The sequence below is a fragment of the Bombina bombina genome, chromosome 1 (genome assembly GCF_027579735.1).
Source record: "Bombina bombina isolate aBomBom1 chromosome 1, aBomBom1.pri, whole genome shotgun sequence".
In the NCBI taxonomy this organism is placed as follows: domain Eukaryota; kingdom Metazoa; phylum Chordata; class Amphibia; order Anura; family Bombinatoridae; genus Bombina; species Bombina bombina.
The window spans coordinates 291,848,379-291,864,016 of record NC_069499.1 but is presented as its reverse complement, the minus strand read 5'-3'; the positions used below and the strand labels follow the sequence as shown (position 1 = coordinate 291,864,016).

General features: G+C 38.4%; 1 protein-coding gene across 1 annotated transcript in view; it reads left to right on the top strand.

Moving 5' to 3' along the window:
- The window catches only part of LOC128645221 (glycerol-3-phosphate dehydrogenase [NAD(+)], cytoplasmic), a 147,460-nt gene extending 137,731 nt beyond the window's left edge, over positions 1 to 9,729 (top strand). Inside the window, exon 8 of the mRNA XM_053698046.1 lies at positions 5,327 to 9,729. Coding sequence (XP_053554021.1) covers positions 5,327 to 5,423 — 97 coding nt within the window. The 3' untranslated portion in view covers positions 5,424 to 9,729. The remainder of the gene's footprint in view (positions 1 to 5,326) is intronic.
- Positions 9,730 to 15,638: the final 5,909 nt, after the last annotated feature.

Genomic DNA, 15,638 nt, shown 5'->3' with positions numbered 1-15,638 from the left:
CTCAACACTATTGGTCATTCATTTCCCAAACGAAGAATACAAATATATATATATATAAAAAAATGACTATTAAACGAAGCAAATAATAACAAATCAGAACAATCATTCGCTAGACTCATCTATTCAAGTTTCAATCACAGAAGTGTAAGATCAGATACCCTTATAGTAACATAACATAAGCCATCTTTAGGATCACACAGATTTCTCGTTAGAGTCTATAGGTTAAAGAACCTCTGCGTATTAACATCCAGAGCTGTGAGTCCAGTCTCATTTGCCAATTGTGGACGATTATATAACATTTTGAATCTTTGAGTCCCTCATATCAGTGATGAATACAATAAGAATTTTATTCACAGGTTGTGGTTTATCACAAGGATTACATTTTACATAGAAATTTGTAATTATAACTAATTTACATAGTTTACCCTGTCAAAATCAAGTATTGTTCAGAATATATTCTGACTTATAGGTCACGATTTTGTGTAACACACACATCTTTGTTGTGACTTATTAAATTACATCGTGGTTTCATGTTCAATACACACCATTTGCCGAATATACATTCACACGCCTCTATGTCCATAGATTTGAATTAAGATAAATTGACACACTTCACATCCAATGCAAATACAAGATTTTTTGTTAATTGACAATTCTATTTTCCTTTTTTACATGGGGTCACACATACTTTTCAAACGATCATACTCAGACTCACACATTGTTTACATAGGCAGATTAAGTATTTTATTATATTTATTTGAGCAGGCACACTTTAGAACATTCAAGTTTGTTGTGGCAGATTGAGATGAATATTCGAGTGTTTCATTGGATAACCATTTGCAGGTGCCAATTGAGCATACAGGTGACTAAGCCCGATTAACACAAATAAGATTCAAAGTAACCACCTATATTTCATTGGTCTTTTTTTGGAATCTATGACAACTTCCGTTTTTTAATTGTTTATAAGGTTAACACTTTTAATGAATTTATATCCATTGTTTGTATGCCTGAAGAAAAGACCGGTTTATGGTCTAGAAACACGTAGCAGTTTGTATGGATTAAAATTTATTGATTTTAAATATACGGAAGTTGTCCTTTGCCTGCTTTTGTTCTCTGTATTGAGCCTTCCTGGTAAAGGTTTCTAAGTTTCTGCTATACCGCAGCGTCTCAGCTAGCAGCCAATACCACCTGTGCACAGATTGCCGGAGGCCACCCAGTGTGCTAACCACTGAAAGTGTTAGCCTGCCTGTCAGCACCAGTTACACGGTGCCATTACCTTTGGTAAGCCTTAACATCTATCACCTATTTTGGGTTCTGAGTCAACAATATCACGCTATGTGGCGCCCTCTTTTTTTCTAATTATAAATTACTGTTGCTATATTGTTTGGGTCTATATAGGAGAGTGCTCTTTGGTACATGTGCGCTTATGCACATGTTTATGTATGATTTTATATTAATACATCTATTGCCAGACTCTACCACAGGCCTCCTACCTCATGTAACATTTGAAGGGGTTCCAATATTTCATATAGTGTTGGTTACCTGAGCGGTGCTTACCCGCTGAATTTCAAGCCAACACTTAATGAAACTCATATACGTTCATATTTTTCTACTTATATACCAATTAAAGGTTTTTAAGACGACTATCATAGCTCACCAGTCTTACCTGTCTAATTGGGTCCTTCAGTGACCTGCAAAATAGTCATGCATGAAAGCTTCATATAAAATATAAAATAGAGGTTTCAGAAATCAAATGTTAGCAATCATTTTGTTTCTTGCTATTATTCTTGTATTGTATTTTATGTACACTGTGTTATTTCGGTTATGAGAGTTGCTGTATGCTTTTATTACTTATGCAAAACCTCAATAAAAAATTATTTAAAAAAAAAAAAAGAAAGAAAGAAGAATGAAGAAAACACAAAAGAGTAGCAACATCATACTCAGACTAAGCAAACAATTCACTGCTGACTATTAGGTAGCTTTAAGGAACAGCTTCACAGGAAACTATGCCATTCAAATTTAGTATTGAGTCCTAATTCAAATGTCCATCTGTTTTCTCTCTCTAGGAGCAATTTATTTCTGTCTCCTCCTCTTTTTAAAGCTAGTACATGATCAATGATGAAGTATATAAGATCTGATACATTGTGTCCACATTGCTGGAAGTGGCGTGCTACGGGCTGATATGATTTATTATTCTTTATAGCCTGTCTTATGGCACTTCGATGATTGTCCATTCACGTCCTCAGGTTATCGATTGTTTTTCCGACATAGAATAAACTACACAGACAGTGTAGTAAATAAACAACATAGGGAGTAATACAGGTTACTCTGTGTTTAAGAAAGTACTTATTGTGTCTGGGACGACTAAAGAATTTTCCAGTCAGTATGCCATTACAAGTGGTACATCCACTGCAGCAATAGCATCCGGGCTTATGTTTGTCTAGCCAATTCTTCGAATAGCAGTGAGTGGGGTCCTTCAATTGCAGGCTATCTTTAAGTGATCTTCCTTTACTATATCCTATTCTCAGTACTTCCATATCTTTGAATGGTAAAGATTGATCACTCTGTAATATTCTCCAGTTATTCCTGAGTATATGGTTAAATTCATTTTTATCTGTAGCATATGTAGTCAACAAAGTAAATATTCTCTTATCCTCTTGATCCCAAAGTTTAGTATCTGGTTTCTGTAGTGATGGTAACCCTTACTCTAAAACGCTGTTGCATCTCCTTTTGTTGAACCGAAGCAATGTCCTATTTAATGTTATTTCTCTGAACTTTCATAAATTGAGACTTGGGGAGTGCCTTCTTCAATGTTGGTGGATGACAACTTGAGGCCTCTAAAAGAGAGTTTCTTTCAGTCGTTTTTTTTTTTTGTAAAGAGTATTATTGAGTGTACCATCTTCTTTATAGATTTTTAAATCAAGAAATTCAATCTCTTTATCATGTCAGTTAATTTTAAATTTAAATGACTCATGTTGTTGGTTCAATTCAGCCAACCATTCCTGTAATGATGTAGTGGTTTCTCTCCATATAATCAGGAGGTCGTCAATATACCTCTTAAAGAAGATATATATATATAAATAAGAGAAGCGATGAGGCACTCACTGGTCCTTTTCAAAAAAGTGAAATGTAATCCGTGTGACGTTTCGGCGACACACTCCCCACGGATTAAATTTCATTCACTTTTTGAAAAGGACCAGTGAGTGCCTCATCTCTTCTCTTATATTATAACCTGTGGGCACCTTGCCGGATGTACTTGAAAGTGAGAGTGTGCTTTATTCAGGATTATATATATATATATATATAGATATATATATATATATATATATATATATATATATATATATAAAAAATATGTATTTAAGTATAAATAGAACGTATTCTGCTATGTGAAGAACATTGGAATGTGAAATATTCATATTGGGTTAGCGCAGTTAAGAAAACACAATCTGGTTTGTGCATGAGTAAAGTTGTTAGTTTTTTTCGCACTTTTCATGCTCCATTGAAGCCTACGGGGGAATACGTTAACACGTCCGCGATATTCACAGTTCGTTTTTTGCACATGTCAGATTAGTGCTTGTGCGCAAACTTTTTACTTTTATCTTGTAATATGCACAATACCTGATGCGTGCAAAAAGCTTACTTCTAGTGAAGTTAATGTGCGTAATCTAGCTCTCTGCTAGTTAAGTTCTGTTTCCACCTAAGGACTTAGGCAAGGCTGTAGCTTTGTTCTAGCCTGAATTGGTGGATTTAATTTCTTTTTTGGGTAGAGGAACAAAACTATAAATACAAAGTTTTTCATCCTCTGGATAGTCTTTTCAACCTTGTAGTCTCTTGTTGGAACAGAAACAACATGCATCATGTATTTCATCAGGTGTCTGATGCATCATCACTTGCAATGATTCATATTCCTGCAGGTTTTATGCGTGAGGTGAGGACCAGACTGTCACCCTACACATGTCCTCAGTGGAAACCGCTTTTTATTTTATTCATGTAGAGTGACAAAAGTCCGTCAGTCTTCCACTATTCTAATGTGGACACAAGTAGAGAAGACAAATGTTTTGAGAAAGGTGTGATTTTGAGTCTGGACTCAGACAGATGATCAGTTTATCTTGGTAAAAGGTAAAATAGGGGGACCAGCAAGATAAATACTAGCAGGAATGTAGCTAAGAGCATACGAGTACACTTATAAAGCAGACATTAAAGATTCAAGGAAAATAAAAAAAAAATGATCACAAACAGTGAAATAGTGATAATGAAAATAAAATAGAAAGTCCAAATAATGTGAATAAAAAAAATCACTGTGCACTGAAGCAAGGAAGAAACTTCCAAAGATTCAAAATCTGGAGGAAAGGAAATCTGGAACAGCTATATATAATGTGCAGTGGCACCCCAGAAATGAATGGACAGGAAAGAACAAGGGAGGGAACCTAGTGATTATTATCTAGGGATATGAGCCAAGATATAGAAAGTGCTGTATATTTTTATGTTACTTTTTAGTTATCTTGGTTCTACCTGGCTAATAAAGTGAATAACAATTATTTATAATGTTTAAAGAGTGAGCAAAAAAGACACAAAATAAACTGCTCAACACAAAATGTATTATTCTAGAAAACCACCGACAATAACACCTTGCACTGAATTTTTTGGGGGCAGATGGCCTCACATCCAACCAAATTAAAGTATGCAGAGATTTTCGAACCACAGCTTGACAAAGCGTTGCCAATGAAGCCTGAAAAGCCCATGAAGTGCAAATGGATCTGGTAGAATGTGCCCTGAGCCCACTCAGAACAGGAAGTGCTTTGTGTTGTAAGCCCTGAGCCCATTCAGATCAGGAAGTACTTTGTGTTGTAAGCCCTGAATATGGCCTGAATGGTCCAACTGGAAATGTGTAGATGAAGGAGTCTTCAGTGCTAAATAATAAAAAGCAAGGAAACAAAAAAAAAAAAAGTCAAATGGACATTTAAAATGAGATTAGCTGCAGGAATGATAGGACATGTAGACTGGACTTATCTCCCTGATTGATTAAAGCCGTTGTCCTTTACCGTTTTCTTATTGTGGTTGCTGCAAAAAAGTCTTCTGTCTAAAAAGGAAATATTTTTGTTTGGTTTTAGCATCTAGAAGAGCACACTTGCTGAATGTTGTTGATAACTTAAGTTATAAAATAATATTCCAGAATATGTTATATGATATAATGTTCACAAGTTCCTTAATTGTGAAGCAGAATTTTACTTACTTGAAAATCGAATTACAAATATCTGAGAAAAAAAAAACAACGCAATCTTGATATTAATGCAAAAGTTAACCTGTGCTTTCTTCTCTTCAGATTCCCTCTGTTTGTGGCTGTTTATAAGATCTGTTATGAGAGATGTCCAGTTCAAGAATTCATCTCTTGTCTGCAGAACCATCCAGAACATTATTAGCAGAAAGGAACTCAAGTAACTTCTGTCTGCTAGTACTTCCGGAACAGAAAAAAAACAGGAAAATCTCTTAGTTACTAAAGCACATGCAGTATAGAGCAGTCATAAAGAATATATTACGTTTTAAATTAGATTTTAAATGAGATATGGAAAGTGAGGTTTGAGACATTTTGATCTTAACAAAAACTTTTTTCCAGCTATTTTCATTATGAGGGAAGTATGTGACGATCCACAATTGGTCAGAAACTTTGGGGTCAACTTATTAAATGCCAGGCGGACATGATACGCTGTCAGCATTTAACATTGCACAAGCATTTCTTGTGAAATGCTTGTGCAATGCCGCCCCTGCACATTTGCGGCCGCTAGCAGGGGGTGTCAATCATTCCAATAGGATCGGGATGTTTGCAGTCTGACACCTTTTCAGCAGTCTTGTAGATAATGAAACATAGGGGTAGAAAGCAGCATCCGCTGCTTATTAAATCTATGTTTCATTATCTACAAAGTTCTCTCAAACACAACAAAACGATGATGATTAAATAATGTTCATTATAGTTTTGCTCACACATAAGGCTTTCCGGAATCCATTTTCCATGACGGTCCCCAGTTTCACAGTTGCAAGTTTAGGTTTTTATGGCCAACACACTGGGACGGAAAATTTATGGGAAAAAGAGATTTAGAATTTTACTTCTGCATTAGGTCGGCCCTTCCCTCCCAGTTCTGTAAAGTTGTAAAAGTCCAGTTTGTCTCCTAAACACATAACTGTCTTCTCAATTTAACCCCTTAACAACCAGCAATGTACATAGTATGTCGTTAAGGAGTTCCATGTTTATAATAGCGCGGGTCCCACTGCAAGCGGCAGGACCACGCTATTATACCCTTCCACCCTGGTCAACGGAAATAGCACAATGTCACTGCTGGTAGCGAGACCGCGCTATTGGTAACGCAAACCCCATATAACGCTATTTGGTAACACAAACTGCATATCAGGGGTTAAAATATGAATTCATTAAAGGGACAGTCAACACCGGAATTGTTGTTTTAATAGATAGATAATCCATTAATTACCCATTCCTTAGTTTTGCATAACCAACACAGTTATAATAATACACATTTTACTTGGTGATAAAAGTAAATGAGAAAGTTGTTTAAAATTACATGCCCTATTTGAATCATCATAATTTTTTTGGATTTGACTGTCCCTTTAATATTAACCACCTGCAAATGGGGATAAACACATAGTTCAGTCCCATTCGGGAGACTTAAGAGATTGCAGCTTCAGAACTGTATATGGCCTGTGATTGTCAGTTACATGAGTATCCTGCTCCTAATTGGCTTACTGGATATGCACTGTTCAATAGCTGCAATGACTTGCAGCTTCCAAGTCGGGTTTTAGCTGTGTGTTTCATTGACTTTGGGCTCCATTTATCAAGCTGTAATAGCGAGCCTGCAGTCGAGAGTTAAGAAGCAGTGGTCATCAAACTGCTGCTTCTTAGCCCATTACGCCAACTGCTCTGTGGCGTATCTCTTTCTGACCGGGGAGATTAAGAGCCCCTGCTCACGTTATTGGTGTGGCACACTTCCAGTAGTCTGCAATGATAAATGCAGGCAGCATATTGCTGCCCACTAGATGTGATGCCAGGCGGACAGGGGCAAAGATGTACACCCCTGTCTGCCCGCTGCTTGTTATATCTCGGCCATTGTACAAATTTATATTATGCATATGAAAAAGAAGTATTTGCATGTGAAAATAGGTTTAAAAAAAAAAAAAAAAAAATCTATTTAGACTGAAAGCAATAAATTGTACTTAGGGACACGCCACTGCAAATATCATAATTTTTTTTTTTTTTTATTCAGGAAAGAAATTTAAAAATGGAAATTTTGAATGCCATCTTTAAGATAAATCAAATAAAAAAGCCAACTACAATCTACCATTAGCCCTTTTGTAGATTTAAACACATTTATCAAAGGACACTACTGCAATGCTCTTAAGAATCAGAACATTTTATTTTCGCATAAGAATCTCCCTTTAAAAGATCAAAATTAGATTTAGACTAGGTTTTAAAGCTGAACCGTCATTCGTGATCTGTCCTCACACAATATATATGACAACAATTTTAGCATTCTTTTTCATCTAAGCTTAAACGAACTGAAAATAATTATATTATGCACATGAAAGATCACTACTTGAACATATTAAAGGGGCATGAAAGTGAAAAGTCAAAATTAAACTTTCATGGTTCAGATAAAACATGCACTTTAAAAAATCTTTTGATATTATTTGATGAAGAACATATATAGCACCGGAAGCATGCACTATATGGCAGAAGTATTTGCCACAATGTTATAGACTGTTGTAAGCTGCCATATAGTGCTAAACATATTTACACACCCCTCAGCCTATCCATGTTCTTCTACAGAGGTTACCAAGAGAAAAAAATAAATTGGATTTTTAAATTGTATATTCTGTCTAAATTAGGATAATATTAAAGGCGCATAGGCCAAACTTAAACCAACAAGAGGTTCATGCTTGTGCACGTCATCCTCCTTAGGGACCAATTGCTCACTGGCTAATAAGGACACTTCCCTAACTTTTATTGGTACTGACATGACCTACATGCATTAGAACAGAAAATTACTATGTGCTGCACGGCACGAAACGCGTAAGCACACCCCCCCCCCTTCCTTGTGTTTGTAGTTTTTCTTTCTCATGCCGGAATAAAATAGGGTTTTTAACTTGGATTCCCGGGTGTGCTGCCTCTTCTTCCTTCTAATAAGGACAGTTCCCTAACTTCTATTGGTACTGACATGCCCCACATGCATTAGAACAGAAAATCTTATCCGTGCAATGATTAAAAAAAAAAAAAAAAAAGTAGAAGAGTAGACAGATTTATTATTATGAGCTAGTGAGGATTACCATAGTATCAGTTTTGTGCTACTGCTACTTTCAATTTAAATTTTTATAGAATTTTCTTAAAATATTTTTTCCAAAGTAGGTTTCTTTCCGTTTTTTATATGCATAATTTAAAAAACAAAATGGAAGAGTAAAGTGTCCCTTTAATAACACAAAATAATCCATGCTGATTTCGGTACATGTTTATAATTATTAAGTGGCCTTTCAAACTATTTACAGATAGTTTACTAGCATTAAAATGATTGTCTGTTACTTGTGACATATAGACAACTGCCAAAAAAACCCTGAAGGAAACTATATGCAATTTTTTCTTGGTTCCTTCATGAAAGAGTATTTAAAAGTGAATTTTTTTTTATTAGAAGAAAAAAAAAATGGTTCTTAGCAAAATATTCTCCTTCTGCAGCTCCAGAGCTATGCGAGTTGTATCTGTAAACTAATGACAGTGAATGCAACATGCTAGTTTCAGCTTACGGTTTAATTACTACTGTTTCTGATGCATGCTATACACTGTATAGTAACTTGCTTGTCACAGAGCTTGGTGTAATGAGATTTGCACAAACTACAAAATACTAAAATTGTCTTAAAGTTCTCATTACTATTTAACCCTGTGATAAGGCATCATAGTGAAGTTAGAAACCAAATTAAATTATTGTTATTGTATCCCCATTTTTCTCTAACATTACTGATGACCACTCTATACAGTGACACGATCAGGTCACAGCATGTTCCATTTCACCTCCGATGGATAAAATGTTGTTGTTTTAACCCCACAGTATAACTGTCCCCACTTAACCCACTCTCTTCACAGTGGGTTGCAGGTTTGCTGTTGGTAATGTAAGAGATAAAATTATTATACTTGTCGCTTTTGAGCAGTTCACCGGCAGCATAAGCTGCCTCACTTTCCTCTCACTTCGTTAGAGCATGGTGGGTTTATGCAGGTTCTCAATTACTTTTATGGCTGTCAGTTAAACGCACATTTAGCAGCAAAGTGGATAATTACTGCTGCAAATAAATTGCTGCATTCCGCACATTTTATTTTCTAGTCACTTGACTGCAATTCTACTTACATAAGCTTAATAATTGCACTAAGTTTATTATAAGGAAACAATACAGTTGTGGTTTTATTAGTTTTGTGCCAATCAGAGATGAGGTAACACCATGTTTGTTGGTTGTGGTAGCTTCGTATTATTCCAGAGATCAAGCCATAACGTACTCCCTATCCATGAAATTTAGGGGTACGTACAGTGCTTTAGTTCAGAAAAAGTAGGTCATACGCTTCTCATCTATCTTTCATGGCTTTATTCATTAAAATGGTGTAATGTATTTTTAATGTTTGTAAATGGAATACGCATTCAGTTTTAATGTTGCTGTTGAAATAAAATTCTGTGGTGTATATGACATTGATTGATGATGTTATTTTTCCCCCCCAAAAAAACAAGGTGTCAGAAATGATCTAATAAAATAGCATAGTATTTAAGTAAATTAATTTCTGAATTTGATTGGATTGAAAAGTGCAGAGTGGGATATACAAAGGTGCTGGGTATAAGATTATCTGTGTCACAACCCGACATGGACTATCCTATAAACTGAGGTTTGGGCAGCCTTGGCATTAAGAGTATATTTATTTATAAAATGTTTTACCAGAAAAAAATACATTGAGATTACTCTTATTTTTATGTATGCTCTGAAATATGTCAATGATCATTATGCCATGAGTCAAGACATTACGCTTATTGTTTGAACATTTAACATTTTATTTTTGAGGATGCTGACAATTTAAAAACATTTTTATCATTTTATTCTTATATAAGAACACTTTCTTTTAATGAACAAACATTTTTATTGTCACATTAGATTGAATAAAAAAAAAAATTAAAAGGTTTACAACATACATTAACAATTTTTTTTTTGTTCCAAATAAAATTTTACAAATAGCCCTTAACCACCCTTATTCCTTTGTGCCACACACAACTCAGTCGCTTGATTTCAAAATGTAAAATGTCACATAGGACAAACAAACATGAAAAGCACGAGGAAACAACTGCATGTTGGCTACGTATACAAATACAATGGCAAAAATAGTAACCTTTAACGTGCAAATTAAATCACAGGATATCAAAGAGGATCGGGTCAGTTTCCATGCCCGATTGTTTTCTCAACACACTTAAAAATGATCTGAAAGATTACATTACATTTAACACTGAGGTAGTTTCTAAGTTTAAGAAATAAATAAATACTCACCATTGTTACGCTAAAGGTTTCTTCAGCCTATCGCTTAAAGGGACAGGAAACCCCAACATTTTCTTTCGTTATTAGGATAGAACATACAATTTTAATCAAATTTCCACTTTACTTCTATTATCAAATTTGCTTAATTCTCTTATTATTCTTTGCTGAAGGAGCAACATTGCACTACTGCCAGTTAGCCAATCACAAGAGACAAATGTGTGCAGGCACCAATCAGCAGCTGGCTCCCCCTTTAGTGTAGGAGTGCGTATTCATTTTCAACAAGGAATACTAAGAGAACAAAGCACTTTTGAAAATAGAAGTTAATTTAAAACAGAATTTATGTTTACCTGATAAATTACTTTCTCCAACGGTGTGTCCGGTCCACGGCGTCATCCTTACTTGTGGGATATTCTCTTCCCCAACAGGAAATGGCAAAGAGCCCAGCAAAGCTGGTCACATGATCCCTCCTAGGCTCCGCCTACCCCAGTCATTCGACCGACGTTAAGGAGGAATATTTGCATAGGAGAAACCATATGATACCGTGGTGACTGTAGTTAAAGAAAATAAATTATCAGACCTGATTAAAAAACCAGGGCGGGCCGTGGACCGGACACACCGTTGGAGAAAGTAATTTATCAGGTAAACATAAATTCTGTTTTCTCCAACATAGGTGTGTCCGGTCCACGGCGTCATCCTTACTTGTGGGAACCAATACCAAAGCTTTAGGACACGGATGAAGGGAGGGAGCAAATCAGGTCACCTAAATGGAAGGCACCACGGCGTGCAAAACCTTTCTCCCAAAAATAGCCTCAGAAGAAGCAAAAGTATCAAACTTGTAAAATTTGGTAAAAGTGTGCAGTGAAGACCAAGTCGCTGCCCTACATATCTGATCAACAGAAGCCTCGTTCTTGAAGGCCCATGTGGAAGCCACAGCCCTAGTGGAAGGAGCTGTGATCCTTTCAGGAGGCTGCCGTCCGGCAGTCTCGTAAGCCAATCTGATGATGCTTTTAATCCAAAAAGAGAGAGAGGTAGAAGTTGCTTTTTGACCTCTCCTTTTACCAGAATAAACAACAAACAAGGAAGATGTTTGTCTAAAATCCTTTGTAGCATCTAAATAGAATTTTAGAGCGCGAACAACATCCAAATTGTGCAACAAACGTTCCTTCTTCGAAACTGGTTTCGGACACAGAGAAGGCACGACTATCTCCTGGTTAATGTTTTTGTTAGAAACAACTTTTGGAAGAAAACCAGGTTTAGTACGTAAAACCACCTTATCTGCATGGAACACCAGATAAGGAGGAGAACACTGCAGAGCAGATAATTCTGAAACTCTTCTAGCAGAAGAAATTGCAACCAAAAACAAAACTTTCCAAGATAATAACTTAATATCAACGGAATGTAAGGGTTCAAACGGAACCCCCTGAAGAACTGAAAGAACTAAGTTGAGACTCCAAGGAGGAGTCAAAGGTTTGTAAACAGGCTTGATTCTAACCAGAGCCTGAACAAAGGCTTGAACATCTGGCACAGCTGCCAGCTTTTTGTGAAGTAACACAGACAAGGCAGAAATCTGTCTCATCAAGGAACTTGCAGATAATCCTTTTTTCCAATCCTTCTCGAAGGAAGGATAGAATCTTAGGAATCTTAACCTTGTCCCAAGGGAATCCTTTAGATTCACACCAACAGATATATTTTTTCCAAATTTTGTGGTAAATTTTTCTAGTTACAGGCTTTCTGGCCTGAACAAGAGTATCAATAACAGAATCTGAGAACCCTCGCTTTGATAAGATCAAGCGTTCAATCTCCAAGCAGTCAGCTGGAGTGGGACCAGATTCGGATGTTCGAACGGACCTTGAACAAGAAGGTCTCGTCTCAAAGGTAGCTTCCATGGTGGAGCCGATGACATATTCACCAGATCTGCATACCAAGTCCTGCGTGGCCACGCAGGAGCTATCAAGATCACCGACGCCCTCTCCTGATTGATCCTGGCTACCAGCCTGGGGATGAGAGGAAACGGCGGGAATACATAAGCTAGTTTGAAGGTCCAAGGTGCTACTAGTGCATCTACTAGAGTCGCCTTGGGATCCCTGGATCTGGACCCATAGCAAGGAACCTTGAAGTTCTGACGAGAGGCCATCAGATCCATGTCTGGAATGCCCCACAGTTGAGTGATTTGGGCAAAGATTTCCGGATGGAGTTCCCACTCCCCCGGATGCAATGTCTGACGACTCAGAAAATCCGCTTCCCAATTTTCCACTCCTGGGATGTGGATTGCAGACAGGTGGCAGGAGCGAGTCTCCGCCCATTGAATGATTTTGGTCACTTCTTCCATCGCCAGGGAACTCCTTGTTCCCCCCTGATGGTTGATGTACGCAACAGTCGTCATGTTGTCTGATTGAAACCGTATGAACTTGGCCCTCGCTAGCTGAGGCCAAGCCTTGAGAGCATTGAATATCGCTCTCAGTTCCAGAATATTTATCGGTAGAAGAGATTCTTCCCGAGACCAAAGACCCTGAGCTTTCAGGGATCCCCAGACCGCGCCCCAGCCCATCAGACTGGCGTCGGTCGTGACAATGACCCACTCTGGTCTGCGGGAGGTCACCCCTTGTGACAGGTTGTCCATGGACAGCCACCAACGGAGTGAGTCTCTGGTCCTCTGATTTACTTGTATCTTCGGAGACAAGTCTGTATAGTCCCCATTCCACTGACTGAGCATACACAGTTGTAATGGTCTTAGATGAATGCGCGCAAAAGGAACTATGTCCATTGCCGCTGCCATCAAACCTATCACTTCCATGCACTGCGCTATGGAAGGAAGAGGAACGGAATGAAGTATCCGACAAGAGTTTAGAAGTTTTGTTTTTCTGGTCTCTGTCAGAAAAATCCTCATTTCTAAGGAGTCTATTATTGTTCCCAAGAAGGGAACTCTTGTCGACGGAGATAGAGAACTCTTTTCCACGTTCACTTTCCATCCGCGAGATCTGAGAAAGGCCAGGACTATGTCCGTGTGAGCCTTTGCTTGAGGAAGGGACGACGCTTGAATCAGAATGTCGTCCAAGTAAGGTACTACAGCAATGCCCCTTGGTCTTAGCACCGCCAGAAGGGACCCTAGTACCTTTGTGAAAATCCTTGGAGCAGTGGCTAATCCGAAAGGAAGCGCCACGAACTGGTAATGCTTGTCCAGGAATGCGAACCTTAGGAACCGATGATGTCCCTTGTGGACAGGAATATGTAGATACGCATCCTTTAAATCCACCGTGGTCAAGAATTGACCTTCCTGGATGGAAGGATTGTTCGAATGGTTTCCATTTTGGACGATGGAACCTTGAGAAACTTGTTTAGGATCTTGAGATCTAAGATTGGTCTGAACGTTCCCTCTTTTTTGGGAACTACGAACAGATTGGAGAAGAACCCCATCCCTCGTTCTTTTAATGGAACAGGATGAATCACTTCCAGAAGATAACCTTGGGAGACTATTTCTAGCGCCCAAGGATCCAGAACATCTCTTGCCCAAGCCTGAGTGAAGAGAGAGAGTCTGCCCCCCACCAAATCCGGTCCCGGATCGGGGGCCCGCATCTCATGCTGTCTTGGGAGCAGTGGCAGGTTTCTTGGCCTGCTTTCCTTTGTTCCAGCCTTGCATTGGTCTCCAGGCTGGATTGGCTTGAGAAGTATTACCCTCCTGCTTAGAGGACGTAGCACTTGGGGCTGGTCCGTTTCTGCGAAAGGGACGAAAATTAGGTTTATTTTTGGCCTTGAAAGACCTATCCTGAGGAAGGGCGTGGCCCTTGCCCCCAGTGATATCAGAGATAATCTCTTTCAAGTCAGGGCCAAACAGTGTTTTCCCCTTGAAAGGAATGTCAAGCAATTTGTTCTTGGAAGACGCATCCGCTGACCAAGATTTTAACCAAAGCGCTCTGCGCGCCACAATAGCAAACCCAGAATTTTTCGCCGCTAACCTAGCCAATTGCAAGGTGGCGTCTAGGGTGAAAGAATTAGCCAATTTAAGAGCACGAATTCTGTCCATAATCTCCTCATAAGAAGAAGAATTACTAATAATCGCCTTTTCTAGCTCATCGAACCAGAAACACGCGGCTGTAGTGACAGGGACAATGCATGCAATTGGTTGTAGAAGGTAACCTTGCTGAACAAACATCTTTTTTAGCAAACCTTCTAATTTTTTATCCATAGGATCTTGGAAAGCACAACTATCTTCTATGGGTATAGTGGTGCGCTTGTTTAGAGTAGAAACCGCCCCCTCGACCTTGGGGACTGTCTGCCATAAGTCCTTACTGGGGTCGACTATAGGAAACAATTTTTTAAATATGGGGGGAGGTACGAAAGGTATACCAGGCCTGTCCCATTCTTTATTAACAATGTACGCCACCCGCTTGGGTATAGGAAAAGCTTCGGGGGGCCCCGGGGCCTCTAGGAACTTGTCCATTTTACATAGTGTTTCTGGAATGACCAGATAATCACAATCATCCAAATTGGATAACACCTCCTTAAGCAGAGCGCGGAGATGTTCCAACTTAAATTTAAAAGTAATCACATCAGGTTCAGCTTGTTGAGAAATTTTTCCTGAATCTGAAATTTCTCCCTCAGACAAAACCTCCCTGGCCCCCTCAGACTGGTGTAGGGGCCCTTCAGAAACAATATCATCAGCGTCCTCATGCTCTTCAGTATTTTCTAAAACAGAGCAGTCGCGCTTTCGCTGATAAGTGGGCATATTGGCTAAAATGTTTTTGATAGAATTATCCATTACAGCCGTTAATTGTTGCATAGTAAGGAGTATTGGCGCGCTAGATGTACTAGGGGCCTCCTGTATGGGCAAGACTGGTGTAGACGAAGGAGGGGATGATGCAGTACCATGCTTACTCCCCTCACTTGAGGAATCATCTTGGGCATCATTTTTACTAAATTCTTTATGACATAAATCATATCTATTTAAATGAGAAGGAACCTTGGCTTCCCCACAGTCAGAACACAATCTATCTGGTAGTTCAGACATGTTAAACAGGCATAAACTTGATAACAAAGCACAAAAAACGTTTTAAAATAAAACCGTTACTGTCACTTTAAAT